The 15081-nt window shown below is 43.7% G+C and overlaps 1 protein-coding gene across 1 annotated transcript; it reads right to left on the bottom strand.

Annotated features, from left to right (window-relative positions):
• Positions 1–1644: 1644 nt before the first annotated feature.
• POPDC3 (popeye domain cAMP effector 3) lies at positions 1645–14711 on the bottom strand. Its single transcript, XM_021553776.2, has 4 exons — positions 14624–14711; positions 5539–6277; positions 3773–3881; positions 1645–2926 (listed from the first exon to the last, which is right to left on the bottom strand). The coding sequence occupies exons 2-4, from the start codon at positions 6027–6029 to the stop codon at positions 2597–2599; spliced, it is 930 nt and encodes a 309-aa protein (XP_021409451.1). The 5' UTR covers positions 6030–6277; positions 14624–14711; the 3' UTR covers positions 1645–2596.
• Between the last annotated feature and the right edge of the window lie 370 nt (positions 14712–15081).

Below are 15081 nucleotides of genomic sequence, written 5' to 3'. Positions count from 1 at the left end.
ACAAAACTTGTCTAATTTTGCTGTCATCATTCTGAATATATCTTCATTCAGGTAGATTATACAGCCCTCCCAAAACACTGGTATATGAGTCGCATACTGGAGCATATTTCACTGTATGTTTTAGAAGTACTGCCCAGATTAAAATAAAAACAGAAGTAGAGAGAACTTCTGTCTTGCTTCCAGCCCTTTTGTGTGTACTTATATTATTGTAGATATCTATTTTACAGCTGAATTTTACAGCTGAGATGTTCTGCTAGTTACATCTCAAACAGATGCTGGAAAACTAGAAACAATTTTTAAAAAAATGACTCGAAGCCCAGAAAGCACAGTAGCAACACCTAAACAAGATTAGCTAAGAGTATGTTCAGATACTGAACCAGACATGTCCTGGTAGAGATTTCCGACACTAACCAATTCCAGCAGAGAAAAGCATCACAGAGGATTGTGTTTGGGATGTGTGTGACAGAAACCAAGGCATACATCAGTCACAAAAAATAAAAAATTATCAAAATATGTCATTAAGCACCCATCATTCCCCAGTATCTTTCTAAGCAGTATGCTACAGCTTAAATACAATACATAAGCTTGATATAGAAATTGGGTGAGTAAGACTCCTTGGTCTTATTTTAAGGTGAAGATGATCAAGCTAATTTACTTCAGTAGGGTCAGAATTTAGTGAAGACAAGTTTTCTTGAATAAATAGGCCAAATATTCAAGAAAACCAAGAAGAACATTAACAAATTATTTATATGACACCTAAGTCTAGAATAAGACCTCTTTTATGCATTAAAAATATTTTTATGTTTGTAGACTGTTATACAGATGTACATCCTTACAACATGCTGCCAGCCTCTGGCACTTTGTGCTTTAGTTATCATCTGAAGAGGTCATTAAAAGCCATCAGTGAACTGTTTGCATTTTTTTCCAGTTCTCTTTCAGCCAAGACAAAGTAGCTCTGTGACTCAGGGACTTCATGCATTAAGCAGAACATAGAGAATACATTGCCTGGAAGGGATATGAGAATGATGTGGGGGTTATCACATTGCATGCTGGGGTATTTATGTTTGGCTGGTTTTCCTCTCTGAGGAAGCAACATAAAGCTAAAAGCAATATTTGTACAATCTTATCTGCTCCACACTAAATGTCCTTCAAACAGGTTTCACATCACTCCTAATAGCTTTCTTATACATACTGCATGATTATCCTTCAAGTGTAAGATCGTGTCATCATTTTAAGTCCTCCAGAAACAACTCACAAGATCTGAACTTATATGTATACCCACACACAGAGATGCACACAGGGGTCATCCTACCAAACAAGCCAGCAAATTTAAAATATTAAAAATATTATCTACTTCCAGACATATCAAGCAGCAATCCATTCTCATAAAATAGTAATGCTTCTTACTTTTTGACTACTGGCAGGCATCAGGCAGAGCAGCAGGAAGGTGAGTTAGCAAAGACATTTGGCCACTTCTCTTCAAAGGCACAGTGACCCCGAGAGTTGAAACCAACTCCTTCCTACTGAGGTGTGATCTGAGGTTCCCTTATGTCATTAAAACACCACAGAATTAGGGAGAGAATATCTTTTAAATAAAAAATTTCATAGGCACAGAAAAGTGACTCTGGAAGCTAAACAATAATGTGTCAGTTAAAAATTGTATTTATTGCTGCAGCTGTTTTAGTCTCTTCCTGACAAACACAGCTAAAAGGAATATTATACAACAAAATCCAATGCTTTGGCAGTAGATTGATTAGCATTATTTATTGTACATGTCACGAAGGGCACTTACACTGCAGAAGCCCAGGTCCTATAGCATCACATTCTATCAGAAATGCTACACAATCATTTCCCTAAACTGTATTTGCAGCAGTTAAAGCTCTTTTATTTTTCTAATGCCAGCAATGACACTTATGTTTGTTTTCATGTAACACCTCTTAAGGACAGTTGGAGAGAAACCAGTTATTCATGGGACAGAATTTGTTGGTTTGGTTTGGTTTGGTTTTTAGCAATTCTGCTGTGCATTTCAAAATCTTTCATTTATTTAAGAAACAAACCCAATGTGATTGTTCCTTAGCCTTTTTTTCAGCAACATTATTCATGTAAATTGAGAGAATGTTCACATGGCATAAAAAAGAACATTATAAGCTGATTGCTATATTTGAAGACAACTTACTTGTCTTCATTGACAATTCTGATTATATTTCATTGTGACAAAATTTTTTTTGAAGAAAATATAATTACAAATAACATGGGCTTGCTTTAAAAAACAACCAAACAAGAAAACAACACACCACCACAGAGGTCACCACAATTGCAGTAAGACCTCATACTGTTATGATTTGTTCTCCTTCAAAACGAAAGAGATGAAGACCAACAGGAGTATCAACAGAAAGTAAACATATTGCACAGACAGTCAAAATGCAGAAGCCAACCTGCTGGCTTGAGATAGAGGATTCACCCTACTCCAGTTAACATAAATGGCACTTGTCAGCCAAATTTGGCTTTATCTGCTTTTGTCTCTCTGCTCATCCGCTTTGCCGCCTTCCATTTCCCTCCACCGCTTTGAGGAGCGGCTGCAGCAGCATCTTCCCTGCTAGGAAGGTGCGAGGGCGGAGGCGCAGTCCGCAGCCGCCGCGGGCTTGCGCCGGGGCGAGCCCCGCTGCAGGCGGTGGGGGCGGCGCGGGGGCGGCGCGGGCGGGGCGTCCGGCAGCGCCGCGTGGTACAAGTTGGGCAGGCGGATGTCGTACCGAAAGCCCTGCCCCACGTGCACCCTGTCGTTCAGGGCGTACAGTTTCTCGGCGATGTCGCTCCCGATCAGAATGGAGAACAGGCGGGAGATGAAGCGGTGCTTAGCGAACAGCAGGTACAGCTTCTTTCTCCTCCAGGCCACGTACCGACAATCTGTCTCTGCCGTAAGCGTTACCTAAGAAGAGAGAATTGAACAGCCGGGTGACAAGGTGCTGCTGCTGCTGCCGCCCTTGCTCAGAAGGCATCCCCCTTTCCCAGCAGAACCTGTCTACTGCAATTAGAGCCTTTTACCGAGCCAGAGAGCTCTGGGAGGTTACTGTATGCAAAACACAAATGAGAAAGGTGACTGGATATGGGCTTAAGTGATCACATCTAGTTACCTCAATGACAATATCCCGGTGCCTATATGGCGTGCCTTGTTCAGTGCCACACGGATGCCCTGGTTCAGCCCTGCACTCCCTGCTCCACTCTTGGCAACCTCAGCTGAAAAGGCAGGTCTAAAGAAAGCTCTCAACAAATGCCATTTGTCCTCGTGACAGCAGACATCAGATCCAACGCAGACAGGAGCCAGCGTGTCAGGCAAGTGACAGCAGCGGGAGGCTGACAGAGCGCAGGGGCAGCCGCAGCTGACACCGTGTCCCATGCTGTAACCCGTGCCAAGCTGTGTCCCGGGCACGACTTTCCCTGGCTCATCTCCCATTGGGAAACCTCTTCAGCACCAGCTTCTTCCCACCCCGAGGAAACCTGGCTGCTCAGGGCTGAGTATCAGCACAGCCAAAGAATGCAAACAGAGCCTACCTCCCAGATTAGCTTTAAGAAAACCCCTGTTTGTTGTAACAAGACACAAACAGCAAAACCAGTCCAACAGATAAAGAGGATTTCCCAAACTAATGGGATGCCACTTGTTTGCATAGTATCACAAACAAAACGCATAACTGAATAAATTTCTTTCTGGATCAAGCAGTACTTGAACAGTTTCCTGTAGCACTAAAGAAAAAAAAAGAAACCCTTTAACTTTTACCTGAAAAATTCCTTCTTCTGTGGGCCTCAGTGAATCCCATTCAGGAGAGTCCAGAAACTGAAGAGGAAAAATATAATGCAGAAACTCCCCATCAACTGTCACTCTGATCCTACCAAGATAAGATGGGTTAATTTTTTAGCACTACCAGCAATGACTACTACAAGAATGTGCTATTTCTGCTTGAGTAATTTAAATATAACTTTGAAGTATGAAAAAGCAATCAATGGCCAACATTATTCTAATTATATTTTTGAACCCAACTTGCTCAGGCCAGCTAAAGGAGAATACAAGATAATCATGCAAGTGAAAGGGAAATCTTTCCAGGCCTTATTCAAACCACATTATTCTCTCTGTGGTAGGTCTGTGCAGTGATACACAGTCTTTGCTGTTAAAAGGCCACCATGCACTGGAGAGGTGAAAGACCAATGCCCATAACAGCACTTATCTGCTTCTCCTGAAAACCATGGGATTTATTTCTGGTTTTGGAAAATACATATTTTAGAGAGAACAAAGTGGCAAAAACTGGGAGTGGGAAGCAGGAGTGCCCCATGGCAGGGGTCAGGTAGACCTCTCTCCATGTTTAACAGGAATTACATGGCCACAGGACTATGTCTGGAGCCAGAAGAACAGCCTGGCATTATGGGATCTCTATGTAAATGCTGTGGCCTTCTGAAGATGCCAAAGGAAAACCTAATTTCCTTGCTACTTTTTAAATAACATAAAAAATTTGAAGGCACACAAGCAGCCCCAGCTCTAAGTGGCTGGGCATGTAGAAGGATGGATACCTCTCCTAGAGAGTTCCCAAGAGTGCTGTGAACCAGGGTGTCACTACAGAAAATTGCCCACAGTCCATATTGTTCATTGCAGGTAGTCCTAAATCAACTGAGTGTCAAGCTGCCTACATCCATCCATGCAGCAGGCTATCAAAAAGCACCCACCAAGTGTTCCATCAAGGACAGTCCATGTCCATCACCTCTGGGTGTCCGACCTACTCTTGGTTGGTGGCCTGGGACTGCATCCTGCTTTGCATACGGTACAAAAGCTAGTGTTTCCCTCCAGGAAAGAATCAGCAAGGCTGCCAGAAGGCTCCCCTGGAAGCAGGGAGTACAAGCAGGTGGATTTACTGCCTCAGAGTCTAACACAGGGTCACAGTATACAGTAACTGTAGACCCAAGTCTGCAAGTCTTGATAAGGTTCAACTACATCCTCTTGTAATGAAAGGGCACTTTTAAGTCTTTTTCTCTTCCTTATCAGTACCCTTCTCGCACCCCCTTGATAGCAACTAAATACAATCTATATCAAAGTCAAGATCTCTATTAAACAGAGTTTATCTCAGTATACTCAGTTTTGTAACTAACATTTTGTCCCATTTCAGATTATACTAGTAAAGAAAAATAGGACAGATGCTATGCTCATCAGCTAGGCAGTAGACAGAAAGCAAGCCATAACCTGAACACAGAAAATCCACATTTATTCCCTTTATCTGCCTAACCTGTTAAAAGATATGATACAGCAGCCTGCAAAAGAATGACTTCAAATGTTTTCTTTATGCTATTACAGATGCTTAGTGGTTTTATGCCAGTACTATCCTAGACAATTGTATTTAACCTATTAATATTTATATTACTTGCATTAATATTTAATATGTTGTTCTGGAAAATAAAGAAACAATACACAAACCAGGCTTTATCCTTTTTTTCTTTCATTTTCAATATGGAGAGGAAAATAAAGATATTTGCAGGAAATCTGAACAAAACAACACCAACCTGCCTGACACAAGCAAGGACAGTTTGTCAATAGGTGTTTTGCCCTGCATGGCGTAACAATGCTCCTTCTCCAGGGTAATCACTTCTGCATCGCAGCACAAGACAATCTTCCTGTACACAGTCAAGGAAATTCCCAGAGGCTGGAAGAGAGCACTGTAGAGTTCCTGGAATTCTCTGTCAAAGGCAACACTCCGGACTTGGTAGGTGACATAAACGAACTGGACGAAGCATATAGCGAACAGTACAAAATTCCAGGAGAATATGTCAGCAGCACACACATCCAGCCAAGCCCAAACAGAAGAGCAGAGAAAGCCCAGTCCAAGCAAGCTGAAGACGTAGAGGAGCCCAAAGAATCCACTTCCACCCATGAAGCCCACAACAAAGAAAATACTGGCTAGGTGGTAGATAGATCCCTCTGCCTCTTGCTTCCAGGACGTACATGTAGGATGTGCATATATCAAACTTTCCCAAAAACTTGCATTTTCTCCCATGGCTGGAATAATTTTTTGACTCAACAATCTTGAAAATTTTTAATTATGAGATCAACTAGTTTTGGCTTTCCTTTGGTTTTCCATTCTTGCAAACTCTGCTCAATGGTCACATAACATCAGGGTCTCTTTTGGTAGTGAAGTTGCACTTAGGATTTCCAGCATCTAAGCAGCTAACATTCTCAGCGCTGTTTCTCATTAGTTCATGCATTGTTTTGACTTTGGTCATGTCATCTGTAGTTTCATCTGATCTGGACAAGTGAAGAAGAGATGAATTACTTATAAAATTATTTTCATCAATTAAATTTTATCAAAGTTTTATTGCCTAAAACCACAGACTACTTTACAATCCAGTTACCCTTGAAGTTCTGTGATTCCAGGATCAAACTTTAATATTCATTCAGCTGAAAAATCATATTTTCTGTATCTGTGATCTGAGTAGCAACCACTGAACTGCCACTGAATCCATGTAAAGCTGTGTGTTGCATTCACAACATCCTGTGACAAGCCTTTGTACAGCCTCTCTGCTGACAAGGTAGTTGGATTTGTTGGTCCAGACCCTGCTCCCTGAGAGGCTTTTTAAATGTCTTACACAGCTCTTTAACAAGAAGAGACGGTGAACTCTTCTTCCTTGTTCACCTCCTCCATCTCTCTGGATTTCGGTCAAATCATTCTCATTAATGGGTTGAGCATTCTCTCAACTCTCTGACCTCTGTTCCTGGGGACAAAAAAACTCCATCCCCAAACACCACAACAAGGGAAACCCAAGTGTCACAGGGGATGGGCTTTTCTACTCTAAGGATAACAGGCAAAAAAACTCCCCTGTCACATATAAGGAAGAATACAAAGCTTAAAAGCATCTTGATACAGATAATGTTATTAGAATATGAAGGAAGTAGTCCTGAAAAATATGACTCAAAGAATATTTACAAAGCAATTTTATAACATTACTTCTACATCATAGAATTTCATGCCATGGACCACATAATTTTATCATTCAACACTCTAAAATGTGAAACATGCTATTCATTTTCATATGGTGATGTAGGCCTAAGAGTTTTCAAAGGAAAACACAGAACGAAGAAGTATGAAACAAACTCCAAAATAAATCTAAAAACAAAGAATCAAAATTAGCTTTCTACATCTGTCTTTTAAAATAAAAATACATACATGTGAGATTATACACAGTAGAAATTACAAAGCCAGAATATATTAGTGGTGTAATCAGTATTGAAACCTTCCAAAGCCTTACTGTCTGGTTCTTTTCCTGGTAGAACAGCATGGAAACTAAGAACTATCTTATTATAAAAATTATCATATTCTCTAGAATATCAAAGTAGTTTGGTTTTTTTTCCCCTCACAAGAGCCACAGAAGTCAATACTTTAAAAGCACTGCTGTTGCAGTGAAGCATCCAACATCATTCATCACAGCTTTCAGTGGTGCTTCTTTTACAGCGACAGGTCTAAGAAATTAATAAAGAACATTTGTATCGTATTTCCTAGCCACCACAGCATTACTTCTAAGTTTATTCAAACCCCAACATTAATTCTATGATTGAATAACAGTGGTGCCAAATAAAGACATAAAATCCCACACAACGGAGCATCAGAGCTCAGACGAACAAGTTAGGAGGAGACTCTCCCTCTCTGGGAGTGGTGATAGGAAAGTCACTGGCCCATAAAAATGCCACAGCTAAAGAGCACAGAATCTCTCCCAAATTACAATGCTCAAAATCCTCCTGCAGTGTAAGAACAGCATTACAAGAATAAGGTAGTTTACAACTAAAACCCTTGCAGTTTGTTTCTTTATCCAAATACTCTCCTCTAGTACAGGATTCCCCTCAGATATAGGATTTGTCCCTTGGAGACTGGGAGATGGAATCTGCATCAGTTACAAAGAAGTTACCTAGGTATGGTAATGGTCATGAGGAATTTTAGGTGGTGCTTCTGTGATCAGGGGGTAAGAGTTTTGAATCAAAAGAAAATAAAACTGGGACATGCAGTTTCGAGACCTTGTGTTCTGAATCTAGTCAGTATTTCCATCATACAGTCAGAAATCAGTGGCAGAAGTTTTTTGTTTGACTGATTGTTTGTTTAAAACAGAATCACTGATAATAGTGATTTTGGATTATTGTTAATACTTCTGCTCTCCTGCCAACATTTTGCTCTAAGCAGTTTTACTGAAGACCCTAATTTCTAAATGAAAACAATAAAAATCAGTGTTTTGAAGGGAACCATGACTGAGGAGATATACTGGAAACTGTATGCATGCCAGAAACAAAACCATGGTGGTGCAGTAATTTGCTTTACATTACCAACATCTTTTCATTATGTAATGTCACACATTACAATAATTTGACACAACTTAATAGTAATTTCACTGAATGTATGTACAATTTTTAATTCACTTATTGCTTTCTCAGTCTGCCCACACTACAGCTTACAGATAATTTCTGTAAAGCATCTAGTATGACAAGATGGGCCAAATAATTTGGAAAGAACAGAGTACCACTAGAACATGGATATAGGCTCATCATACACAAAAACAAAGTCCTGAGAAAACTGTTCTGCATTTGTTCATTTTCAGAATGGGACCTGTCTTCCAAAACCACTGTGTGGAAAATTCCCACTTATTCCATTAGTTCTACACAATGAGAACTTTTACTGTGCTGTGGCATCTCTCAGAGTGGAGAGAGCCTCTCTCCTTCCAGGCAGGATGAAGGGCAAAGGAGGAAGGCCAGTGCTAGCCCAAAGCACAGTCTTACTAACACAACACTCTGCTGAGCTACACAAGGTGTGCAGGCAGAACCAAACCCTTTGGAAATACTGACAAAACCCACTCTTAAACGGGACTGACTTCTCAGGGCTATGGTAAAGAGAAGTCATGCTTGCTACCAGGAAACTGCAGGTGGAAAGAGAGGATGCAGCTCTTCTCAAATAAAAAATTATTCTAATGTTTGTGAGCTAAAAATCATTGGCAGCTGTAAATAGAGCAGAGACAGTAATAGTAAAAGGCCTAGGTGTAGTAAAATTTCCAGTTTTGAGGGGTATTTAATGCTAGATTAGGCCTTTCACATTTTTGTTTATAGTTCCTGCAAGTCCAAAATTTAAACTCTTGAAGGTTTCAGAACAGTCACTCTAATTAAGCCATTCATCTACTGCAAGTGAGGTTGTGGGGGAGAAAAATCCCCCAAACCAAAAAAACCAAACAGCTGTGATACCAACTGAGTCATCCTCCACAGCAGACAGCATTACCATTTGTAAGCACCTGGAGGGGACACCATCCTGTCACTGAGGTGCTTTGTCCTTCTGCTTTGTTTGATGTCCTGCTTCGATTGCCCTGGCTGTGGTGAACAGCTATTGCTACAAGTTCATTTGATGGTGATGATCCAGCAAGCAGGAAAGTGCATTTAAAACCCATGGCTTGGCTGATAAAGCTGAAGAACCGTGCCTTCCCAAGCAAACACTGAGTACTTTTACTCCATCCCCTGCCCATGGAGAAGGAGCCCCATGCACGGCACACTCCCTGCCATGGGACTGCCGTAATCAGAATGACACACATGGACATCTGTAGGCTGCCAAAACCCCAGCTTCATAGAGGATAAGTCCTCCCAGCTCGGGAAGGAGATGTGCCCTGCCAGCACAGCCTGAATTACTGACATGCTTCAGAGTGTCTTGCCCCACCACACATCCCACCTTCTCCAGCAGGACACATGAAGTGATGTGAAAAATCGGCACAGGCTAGAGATGTGAGCAATATACAGTGGCATGGACTTCTTTAAAATAAACAGCAGTGCTAAGAGGACAAAGTTACCCTCAGAAAGTGTTGATATTACAGAGTTTGCTGGAGTTTCAAAGCAGAAAATTGAGTATTTCACTTATACACCACCAAATAAATACCTGCTGGCAATTTAAAAGTTAATATAAACAGTACACTGAACCAGTCAAAACAGAAAGAATTTGCATTGTTCAAATGCACATTACAACCTTCCCCCTCCTCAAATTTTTAATTTGCTCCATGCACTTTACCCCATTTTTGTCATTGATGATTCAAATTCAACTCTGAGAAGCTCTGTGTGTTAGTAATTGTGTCTGGATCACAATAATTCCTGCAAAAAAAGAAACCCCAAAAGCCCTGAGGCCACCAGCAGTTCTCTCTTTGGTCTTTTTTAATTAAATCAAAAGTAAAGCTATTCAGAGTTTGAATAGTCCATTCTTTAGTTGCCTTATCCCAAGCACTCTGAAAGCACTTTCACATTGTACATGTGTTGTACATGCTAATCTTGTAACCAGCCTGGTTGAATTGTTTGCTACAGGTTTGGAAGCAAAACGAAAGATTTTTCTTTACAGCATATGCACTTCTTAGCACAAAATGAGATTATGATGGATTTAGCACACTACAGGGTGTATGTTTACACATGAGCTAGGAGTCATAGCCTGGCTTGACACTCCAGCAACTCCATCAGGGGCAAGGCAGTCCCTCCAGCCGGGCCGGGGTGGGGGTCCTCCTGGCTAGACACCCCCTAATTCCAGAGGAATGAGCTCCAAGCATCCCCTCCAGGCTTACAAATTACATCTGGTGTAACATAATTTAGATTATAAAAAGAAATTGCTACTTAATTTCATCAAGTAGTTTCACATGCAATATAAAGGCATATGTCAGTTGAGATGCCCCTTCCTTCCACTGCCCCTACATCCCTGGAATCTGTGGCCCCTACTGACACCTATGGCTCCCAATCCCTGTTTATGCTGCATACTTTCCCCAAGCTACTTTCCTTCTGCAGAGGGGCTAGACACCCCAGGGATCAAGAGAACAAACTCTTAATTGCAATGCAACATCTAATTCAGGGCACAGGGGAGCTCTGCTCCAACAGAGAGCTATGGCTCTGTGCCTCCAGGCAAGTATAGGCAGGTAAACCAGCTATTTTCAGTGATCATCTGTCCCTGGACCTACTTCAGGCTGAGAACATTCATGCAGCAATAAGGACAGTAACTAACAACACAAGCAACATTACCTTAAACTTCTTGAGACTATATCCTAGAGAAAGCTGTAATTGCAATACTGGAAAACACAACGTTTCCCCAACAAAATGCAGCCTGCAGGAATGTGGAAGGAAGGTGAGGAAGAAAAGGACTACCCAATCTAAAAGACAACAGTATCAAGTTAATCAGTAGCTATAAAACTAGAAATATTCATATTTTGAAGACACGCAAGCATACATAGCAAAGGTAATTAATTAGTAGAATGGTTTTAAAGATTTCCTTTGCTAGGAATTAAAGAAGTTAAGATGCTGTCTGGACCCTAAAATAAATCTGGGTACACTATTATTAAAAAAAATTATTTACTACAATTCTATTTTTTATGCTACAGGAAATCACATTAGATGATTGCAACAATGTCTCCTGGACTTTCGTCTTGAGTTACTTGATATAAAAAAGTTGTATATACCTAGAAAGTTTTGGAGCTGGTCTTCCCAGAGAAATCCAGAAGCCTATCACAGATACCAACTAAGAGCTGCTTTAGACAACAGAAAACACTGAAGACACATATATCTCTGAAATTATTCCTCCTCTATACATTATAGATGAAATCTTCATCTGTGTGGAGCCAGCATCCCTTCCTGTGAATATATTCAAAGAAAGGAATGTGAATGCTTTACTGTGGAGCCCGTCTGCAACCCGAGCAACCAAGCCTCAGGATCCCACTCCCTGGGTGGGAGAGTGAAGAGGGACTGCAGTGCAGTTCTGTGTCCCTTCTACATAACCTCACAGCTGCAACAAGGGAGCAAGTGACCCACCCACACGAGTCAAAGTGAGTCATGGGAAGACAGAAGATGGATCAGCACTCCCTTGGGTTGAGGCAGGCACTCCATGTCCCATTCATGTCTCATCACTGCCTCACCCACTGGCTCAGCACTGTGAGTGCAGGCTGTCACATGGAAGGTAAAGTGCCTCAGGCCTTAGGAAGAGCAGTCAGACCACACTTCCTAGTCCCTCCAGTACCTGCTTGGGCTGCAATTCCCAAACTGGACCCGCCACACCGAGATCATCCACGTGATGTGATACCTCCCCAGACAGAAATCCTTCTGGGAATGCTCAGAGCTGCAAAACAGATAGCTGGGGCATGTCCAGCCACCAATGGTGCTTCACTGCTTTCAGGGCAGCTCTGAGACACGACCACCAGCCAAGCAGGAGTTTCCAGGACCAAAGCCCTGCTCTGGTCAGGCAGAATTTAGGCGACCATGCTTAAGGTTGTTCAACCAAGCAGCCCTTCAGCCAGCTGCTGCCCAGCCCTGGAGACACCCCAATGCCACCTCTACACTGAAGTCAACACTCCACACAAAGAGCCCACCAAATTTCTAATCACTATATGCAGTGCATACCCGAGTTTAAGGCTTATTAGGAGCACTGCATACAGTGAAGCCAGTATTACTTAATCTTTAATTCTTTAAAGACCAGCTAACTATACACTTCCAGTACTCCAACAATTCCTCATTTATCACTGTAAAATATACAATGCAGCCCTCTGTGTTTACAAAGCCAGTGTTGAAGATGCTGTCTATTTTATCATCTAGACAGTGGCTGAAATAAAAAAAACCCACATATTTCTTTCAAATTGAATCAGAATTAATAAGCCATAAGGAGATGTGATATTCTCACCAAATTAAGAAGTATAACTCATTTCGTAAGTTCTTTTGCTCCTAAAAACATGAATACAGAATGATAGATTTTTTTTTAAGATCAGCACTTGAATAAATTTGAGCAAGGCTCTTGAATATTGAATGGCATTACCAAAAAACACTTCAAGGGGTCTGTTTTCTTGTGTTTTAGAATAAAACTTGAAAGAAAATACAAGTTCAAACTTCTCTCCAGTTCAACTTTTAAATTAATAGTGGAGAAAGCAGCCACAAGGCACTTTTCAAAAGTGCTTTAAAAGTGGGTTAATGAACTACAGCTGAACTCTGCAGAATTCTGCTTAATTGAGTTTGTATGGTGAAGTAGTGCCTTTCAATGGGAATGTATTCCCATGAAACCAACCACCTGACATGAACTTTATTTCCCAAAAAAGAGGCTTGGTTCACCATACCTGCAACTGGCTTAGAGATGTGCCATGAGCCATGAGTCTAAACACATGAACACAAGTTGTCTGTCATCATCTGGAAACACTGACCAGAGCTCTTCTTTGCAAAGTAGGAGAACACACTAAAAGTGTGGATAAAATCTGCTCTCTAAAGAACCCAGACACTTAATAAAAAGATCAAACATAGCTTCAGTTAATAACTTCTTTTGAATCCTTAATATACTGTCTGTTCTCAACTTTTGTCATAAAAGCTCTAAGGTATCTGTAAAGGCAAAGTTTGTGTCAGGAACCACAACTGACCACAGTTACCATTTTCTTCTGTTTCACTAGAGGATTTGCAGTGTACTTACTATTTTGCAGGCAAGGCATTTCTTTAAAACTTGACATTTTAAGCTACTTTATTATTTGGAACCACACAGAACTTTGTGGAAAGCCTGCACAGGACCAGTTCTGCAGAAGTGGAAACCATCCGTTGTTTTGCTGTGCTCAGTGAAGACATTTTAATTGTATGTGTACAATCATATTCCCATTAAACAACAAAGTTAGCAAGAAGCCCTAGCTCTGGAACCCGGGTTTCATGAATGACATCTCTGTAACACGATCAGGTAGTCCATGATTCCGTATCACAAGAGATCTACTACATAAAATATTCGTTCATAAAGTGATTGACAGTCTAAAGACGAAGATTTATAGAATAAATTAAGAAAATGTGATAAAATATTAGAGTTTGGAAGAATGTGTTTGGCAAAACCAAATTGTAGTTTGGGGAAGGGAAGTGCTTTGTGAGGCTTGTTCTATCTTCGGAAAGGAGCAACTGCAAATGCAATTTCAGGGTTCATCTGCTCTTACCATTAGTTGATGGAGAGGGAGAAGAACCAAATAACGCCAGCCTATGAAGCAAACCCCCAAGCCGGGGGAAGAAATCCCCGAATCCCGAGGTGGTTTTGTGACAGCAGAGATAACTCCCCGAGCCAGCTCTTCTGTCAATGAGCGGCAGCACCCGGGCAGAATCAGAAACCCCGCTGACCTAGGGGACAAACCCTAACCTGAGACACACAAGGAAGGGTCCCACTTGAGACAGAGCCCTGGCGACGAGCAGCGCTGGGCACCGTGTCGCGCTCCTCTCTGGAGGGGACACGGCAGAGCTCTCCAACTTCCAGGCAGGGCTGGCTCGGGAGCTCCGGTTACCCCCGCCGGGCACGCAGGGAGGGAGGGCTCCCCTCCCGGGACGGTGACCCCTTGTAACCCTGCTCGGGACGCTGCCGATCCCTTGGGGCGGGCAGCTCTCCCGGGACCGCCGCTCCCGCCGCCGCCCCTGCCCCGGCGCGGGCGTCCCGGAGCGCGGCGGTGCCGGAGGCGTCCCCGGCTCCGCTGCCCCTGCCCCGGGCAGGGCGGGCGGCGCTCCGAGCGCTGCCTGGCTGGACAGCGCCGGCGGGGGGCGGGCGGAGGCAGCGCCGCGGCTTCTGCCCGCCCCGGCTCGGTCCGGCTCGGCCCCCGCCCTGCCCGCGCCCCTTACCTGCCCCGCGCCCCGGGAAAGTTGCCGCGCCGCCCGGACGGGACGGACTCGGGCTGCCGCTCGCCGCCGCCGGCGGGCACGGAGCCGCGGCTGTGACTAAAATAGGCAGAGGAGCCGCGGGAGCCGCGGGCGGCGCCAGCGGGGCCGGCTCCGAGCGGCGGCAGCGCGCAGGCGCCGCCGCGGGCCCGGGGCAGCCCCGGGGGAGCCCCGGGGAGCGGGGCCGGGCCGGGCCGGGCCGGGCCGGGGGAGCCGCGGCGGCGGCGGGAGCTGCCGCCCGTCCCGCAGAGCCCCTCTGCGGCGGCGGCCGCGCTCCCCGGCCCGCCCCGCTCCCGCGGCTCCCGCGCCGCCGGTGCGCGCCGCAGCCGTCGGGACGGGGGTACGGGGGTACGGGGCAGGCCGGACCGCCGGCGGCGGGGAGCCCTCGGGCACAGCAGAACCCTGAACTTGGGCACCCCAAA

Source organism: Lonchura striata, chromosome 3, assembly GCF_046129695.1.
Source record: "Lonchura striata isolate bLonStr1 chromosome 3, bLonStr1.mat, whole genome shotgun sequence".
Classification (NCBI taxonomy): domain Eukaryota; kingdom Metazoa; phylum Chordata; class Aves; order Passeriformes; family Estrildidae; genus Lonchura; species Lonchura striata.
Note: the sequence above shows the minus strand (reverse complement) of the source record. Positions and strands in the feature narration are given on the sequence as shown.

Excerpts from the sequence above, each read along its gene's own strand:
- POPDC3 (XM_021553776.2), bottom strand. The coding sequence starts at position 6,029 with ATGGGAGAAAATGCAAGTTTTTGGGAAAGTTTGATATATGCACATCCT. Across the intron at positions 3,882-5,538 it reads TCCTTGCTTGTGTCAGGCAG|GATCAGAGTGACAGTTGATG; the intron begins GTTGGTGTTGTT and ends TTATCTTGGTAG. Across the intron at positions 2,927-3,772 it reads CAGAAGAAGGAATTTTTCAG|GTAACGCTTACGGCAGAGAC; the intron begins GTAAAAGTTAAA and ends CTCTCTTCTTAG.